The 6,453-nt window shown below is 32.3% G+C and overlaps 1 protein-coding gene across 1 annotated transcript; it reads right to left on the bottom strand.

Annotated features, from left to right (window-relative positions):
* Nucleotides 1-418: 418 nt before the first annotated feature.
* On the bottom strand, nucleotides 419-2,331 carry LOC140442430 (uncharacterized). The gene is made up of 5 exons (XM_072533502.1): nucleotides 2,030-2,331; nucleotides 1,895-1,967; nucleotides 1,211-1,591; nucleotides 946-1,111; nucleotides 419-810 (listed from the first exon to the last, which is right to left on the bottom strand). The coding sequence occupies exons 1-5, from the start codon at nucleotides 2,329-2,331 to the stop codon at nucleotides 419-421; spliced, it is 1,314 nt and encodes a 437-aa protein (XP_072389603.1).
* Nucleotides 2,332-6,453: the final 4,122 nt, after the last annotated feature.

Raw genomic sequence — 6,453 nt, 5'->3', positions numbered from 1 at the left:
GAAACTAAATTCAATGTTTCATCAATATTTAAAACAACAAACACATTGAGATATATCTTATTCAAGACCAAGTCTAGCAATGAACAGGAAGGAACAAAGAATTGTATTTAGAAAATACCATGTGAATGTGAAAATTTTCACATTCAATCAATCTTACGTCAAAAATAGAGAATTTGACAGATATGTAAACAAGCATGGGATAATGAACATAGAATACAATAGGATGATTCATGTAATGAAACAGATGGTAAAACGAGAAAAGCCAAAGAAGCTGCTCTTATTATGTTAAATGAAACCAACTGTATCGCAAATTCCTCGTTAGAATGTAGTAGGATGTGGCTACCAATATTATGGCTTATTTTTACATCTGTATACATAAAAATTATTAGGAAGCTATCATACAAAATTTACAGAAACTTTAATTAAGCAAGTTAATCGCAATTGTGTTACATTCTTCACTTGTAGGTTTAGTAAGATGTTTCTTTTTGCTGGGTTTTTTCTTCGTACTAAACAGCCGTCTCTGTTTCAGGATTTTTGCATTGCTGGGTTTTGAATCTTTGGATTCAAAGTTACTAATGGTCTGTTGGCTAATTGCTGTTAAGATTGGCTCAATTGGATTCACCATTTTTTCCAGAGCTGTCCATTCTTGCTCTGTTTTAACCCCATTAACTAGAACATACAGGTGTCGCAACATCTCTTCTTTTCTTTCTACCAATGATTCGCATCTGATAGCTGACTTATTATCCAGCTCTTCAAAAATAATTTCTGATTCTACTGCTCTTTGATCTTCAACGATTTCCATTTTCTGTTCTACAAAAAAAAAAGGTTTTTATTATACACACACCACAAAATTAACGCATCATTAAAACTCCAGTTTCATACATGTGAAGTTTAATATGTTTTGATATAGATATATACATTTTGAAAACCTTTTCATATATTTACCTTCCTGTGATGATTCCTTTGTAAGTTGCCTATACCTACAAAGCAAGTGAATGTGTTTGCACATATTCCATGCAATTGCAGAATCAAGGCAGCTACACGAATATTTGTGAATACACACGTTGCAGTCTGTACAAATAAGTTGACAATCACATTCAACATCATTTTCATTAATACTATGTATCTTGGCTTTTGTCGAGGATGGAATTTGCCAAGTGCCTTCAAAATTTATAATATTTGTCATGTCTAAATTACAACTAGTTTTATGTCTTTTCCTAATTTCTATAATTTTATAGGAAAGTTTTCCTTTATTGAGAATAATTAGCCTGTCAAAGAGCTTGTCTCTTATGAATTTCATTAGCGCAGTTACAGCTTTATCTAACCTTTTATTATTTCTGCCTTGTAAGTAAATGTATTTGATGGTCCTATGCATTCGTTCAATGTGCATGTTGGTGTTTAGGCCAGCATGCATCCTATAGCAGTAAGCCCAGGATATAGTCTTACTTGCATAATTTGTCTGAAAATAACGACCGAAATTAACAGTACTTGGATTATCAAATGTATTTTCTATAAAACTATTTAGCATGGGTTCAAAGGCAGAAGGATCTGTTTCTTGGAGAAGAACTCTTAAATTTTTATACACCAATTCCTGAAAATATAAATATGACACTTAAGTATTTAATTTAAATTTTTTCCATAAACTTTTAATTTGAAAAATAAAGATGTAAAGAAACTCTTACAAATTTTGTACAAAGGGGCTCACCTCAAGGCACACATACTGCCTTGTTGTGAACAGTTTTGTTCCACAATCAATACAATTGCTGAACATTAATACAGTCTGAGGAAATTTTTGAAAATGATATAAAAGAGTAAAAAAAAATAAGTTAATTTTTAATGACTGCATTAATTATTAAGACTTATTTATTTCAAAATTAACCCAATAAGTACATACCTGTTTTTCTTTGGTCTTAATCAAAGTTAGGTTCTTTCTCCATGCACGATCCACATGCCATGTACAATATAAGCTGAAAAATATACATAAATAATTAAAGTTATATTATAATGTGAAGAATGCAATTAAACATACCGGAAATGTGTTTCAGTCATTACTTTTGACCATGCATTATAATACACATCTGCCATGTCAGACATGAAAACTTTTGCTTCAATAAGGCCACTTTCTTTCTTGACACAATCATAGAATAAAGACATTATAGTCTCATCACTTCTATTGGAGATACAGAAACAACAGGGAAAGCCTTGACGTAGGTCATCAAGAACTAATAATGTGTGAAGCTCAAATTGGTAGCTGTTAACACCATGAGTTCCATTGACACAAATACAGTCACTTCCAAACTTCTTCAATGTGGTGAGTTGACCAGTGTTCATAATGATTAAAACAAAATCAGCACTATGCAGCTGGGGGTACTCATCCAATGTCACATCTTGGGGCTTATAAAATAAAACACAGGTGTTTCTCATTTCATTTACCCAAGCTTCTAGGCTAAGAGCATCATTTTGATGTCTTACTGTAGTAGAGCGAAGGTTAAAGGTAGCCTCAATATTATACAGATCCTTCTTTGTCAAAAGGTGCTTTCTTTGTAATTTGTCTGCATCTGAAATTCCATCTCTCACTTTATCTAAAACTGCTTCAAATGGAATTTTTGCAGCTAGTTTCGTAGCAATTGATTTTCTTTCTAGGGATGACAAAAATAAGTGCCCAATTGTATTTTGGTGACCAACATGAGTTTTCACGAAATATACTAAATATTTTCCATCACTTTGGACAACTTCTTTAATCATAGCAGGACAGTATCCATTAATTTTATTGCTACCTTGTGTTTTAAGGTGTCTGTTGCCTTTACCTTTTGAGGTGAAAAATCCCGATCGGTGGCATATGTAGTTTACTATTCCTGCCTTTTTTCCTTTTTCCATAACAAAACTAGCATTTGATTCATGCTCTATTTTATTCTTCCAAGAAATAAAGTCATCATGGTTGGAAAACTCTATTAGATCATATTGCATAGTAATGCTATGAGAAGTTTCATAGTGTTTAATAAAATCCTTTTTAAAAGTGGCACTATAATCACACAGTGGACATTTTTGTTTAACTTTTTGAGTTTCTACAGAATCCGAGGTAGAAACTGACACATTCGAGTGCACTTTTTTCAGATGAAAGTTTAAATTTGGCTTATAACTAAATTGTCTATCACAATATGTACATTTATAGACGTTGCCTTTTAGAACTTTTAAAGGCGCAATTAAATCCAATTTGTCGGGATGAGAACTTTTTACATGTCGTCTTAGTTCACTTTAGGCAAAGAATATAGACGCGTCTATATTCTTTGCTTCACTTAAACGTTTATAAACTTTTCCGCATTCCACACACTTAACGCTTTCCGCACCGGACATTTTCACAATAAAATAAAATGTTCAAAAAGAAAACACAGAACTGTGAACGATAGAAATAGTCGAAAATTTATTTGTAGTCTGTAACAAACAAGACAAGAAAAGAAAATAAGAAAACACTAAAACAAGTTGTCGTTGTCGTCACGTCACTAAGGACTAATAAGACGCCATGCGTAAGTCTGTCAGTAATAATAGGCAACTTACATTACGCGGCTCAGAGTAGTGGGTCAGGCTCTAGACATTAGTCCCGAGTTACTCTTGGTCGAAATGGACTTGCCCAATATTGTAACTGAAATTGTGAGGATTTGACCAAATTTGAACATCACACTGATTTTTATAGGTAATTTGAAAGCGTTAATATGGATTTGGCCCGGTATTGAACACTATTATTCTGAAGATTCGTTTTCAAGGTTTTTACCCACCATAAAAGTACATTTTTTTAATTTTTGGATTTGATCAATTTTGACTCCAGGGTACAGAAATTATTTAACCTTTCGAATTATTTAAGTTTCTCTTTGTTTTAATATATTTTTATAAAACTATTGTACTAACATTTTCATCAGCTTACTGGTAAATACAGAATATCAAAAATATATAAAAATCTAATTCGTAAAAGTTCACTGTATTTTATACCGAAATGCCGACTAACGGTATAATAATGTTTTCCCTATACTCATTCGACTCCCATCGTATATATGCAAATGTTTTCGTTTTAAATTAGAATCAACATGAAGCAATAAATAGGAATTTTCTTCAGTTCGCTTACGTTCCGACTTTATAGTCGGTTATATAGTTGAAACAAAGAACCAATTACGACTCACTTTCCTATCAAAGACTTTTACGTCCCGGAGTACGAGATACAATTATCCGAGCTACAAAATAAACAGGTCACTTTGACACAACTCATCAGACTTTCTTTCTTCTCTTTCAACTTCCGGGGCATCTTCTTGGGAGTTTTCGGACCCTTTTGTTGTTGTTTTATCGTTTTTGATCGCCTAAATTTGTTACGAGTTAAAGTCAACTGTTTCTGAAACGACTCTATTGTCTTCGATAAGTTTTTCACTAGTTCAATCCGGAAAAAAGTATTGGAAGTATTATTGAACTAGAATTGCGTAACTTCAAATCTCTAACCAAATTCCGAGGATTGTTTCATATAATATCTATTGTCCATTGATTTTATACACATTAGAATAACGAGAATTATTAATGGGTATTATAATAATGATATTATGATTATTTTAAAATATTGCCATTGTTAATTCATTATTTGATGTTTATTTTTTTCATTTTCTGTCCTAATACATGCTAATACTTACTAATATTTTATAATACTATATTGTATTAACGAATATAAACTCATATGCGTCTATATTCGTTGCTTCTATGTTGATAATTTCAATATTATGTCTTTTTTCATTGTCTCCTCTACGTAACCTCTAAGCAAACTTCGGGGTCTATCCCTTTTGCTTCTTTCCTCTTTTTGGGACCCCATTCTGAAACTAAGTTTATATGTCATCCTGAGTATGCTCTTGTGCCATGTTCATACAAGGATTTTTATTTTTTCTCTTTTTTTCTTCACGCGCTATATCAAAATTATCGGACCTTGGCGATCACCATTCCGAAGGCTTCTCGATTTTTTGCCACATTGAATAATTATCCTGCATTTGATTTCTTAGCTCATTCATGAATGTTTTTTAACCAAGAAACCTGTTTTCTTCCTACACATCTACGGCCTTCTATTTTGCCTTTAAGGATCAGTTGTAGTGTTCTATTTCGATTTCTCTTCACTATATGTCCCAGATAAGACATTTTCCGGTGTTTACAGTCTTTAGCAATTCTCTATCTTTGCTGACCTTCTTAAGTACTTCCTCATTGATGTTTGGTCTATGTATATAATTTTTGGTCTATATATACTTTTAGGGTCCAAACTTCTGCTCCATACATATAGTAAATAAAGCACTTAACCAGTCTTTGTCTTAGTTCTAAACTGAGATGATTATTGCAAATAAATGTCTTCATTTTCATAAAAGTGTAATAAAAAGAATAGCCATTGCTATTCTTTTTATTTCTATGCCTGGATCTAGTTGTCCCGTTATGACAGTTCTCAAATATGTAATTTTGTGAACTTTATAGTACTATAGTACTAACTATAGTACGTAGAGAAATAAAAGTTTGAAAACTTTTATTTAAAAAATCCTTTATAAAAGGTATATATATTCTAAAAATGCCCATTTTAGGCCTCAACGCCCTTTTTTCACACATTTCACAACATTTTCGGACGAATAAGTCCATCATCAGTGCAGTTACCAGGTATACATAAGGGAAGCCACTAAATATGAGAGTTAAAACCCTTTAAATGATGTTAACTTTGTTAATTAATACATATTTGTTAATAAATTTAAATTACGTAGTTTTAAACAGATTTACATCATGGCAACACAAGACTCCCAGGGGTTGCCAACCCAAGAAAAAGGTATCCCAATAGCAACTGAGAGTTGCAGGTACTAGTATTTATCAGTTATTTAAGTGGTCGCGTAGAAATACATAGAATTTACGTCAGAAGAAATAGGTCCATAGACTACAAAAGAAGAAATATTACACGAATTAAAAACAATGAACAGTGAGAAAAGCCCTGGATCTGACATGCTTCTTATAGAAATCCTAAAAATACTAGATGAGAAGCACATTGATGTTTTAGTGACACTCTTGAACCAAATTTATGGTTCAGGCGTATTACCCACAGAGTGGTTAACGTCGATTTTTATTTGTCACCCCAAAAAAAACGCAAGAGAATGCAGCGATTACCGCACTATTAGCTTGATGTGTCATGTCCTAAAGTTACTACTAAAAGTCATCCATAACCGAATATATCACAAACTGGACATAGACGTTAATGATACATAATTTGGTTTTCGCCTTATATACTGATACAAAGATACCTGTAGGTCAATCAAGACATATACGCATGTTTTACTGACTATAATAAAGCATTCGATAAAGTACGACATGAACAATTAATGAATGTTCTGAAATCAAAAAAGATTGACCATAACGACCTCAGGATCATATTAAATTTTTACTATAAACAGCGAGCAAAAGTAC

The sequence above is a fragment of the Diabrotica undecimpunctata genome, chromosome 5 (assembly GCF_040954645.1).
Source record: "Diabrotica undecimpunctata isolate CICGRU chromosome 5, icDiaUnde3, whole genome shotgun sequence".
Lineage (NCBI taxonomy): Eukaryota > Metazoa > Arthropoda > Insecta > Coleoptera > Chrysomelidae > Diabrotica > Diabrotica undecimpunctata.
Note: the sequence above shows the minus strand (reverse complement) of the source record. Positions and strands in the feature narration are given on the sequence as shown.

Coding starts and splice junctions, on each gene's coding strand:
- LOC140442430 (XM_072533502.1), bottom strand. CDS start 2,331: ATGAACACTGGTCAACTCACCACATTGAAGAAGTTTGGAAGTGACTGT. Junction 1,968..2,029: donor ATGACTGAAACACATTTCCG/GTATGTTTAATT, acceptor TATATTTTTCAG/CTTATATTGTACATGGCATG. Junction 1,592..1,894: donor TTAAGACCAAAGAAAAACAG/GTATGTACTTAT, acceptor TTATATTTTCAG/GAATTGGTGTATAAAAATTT.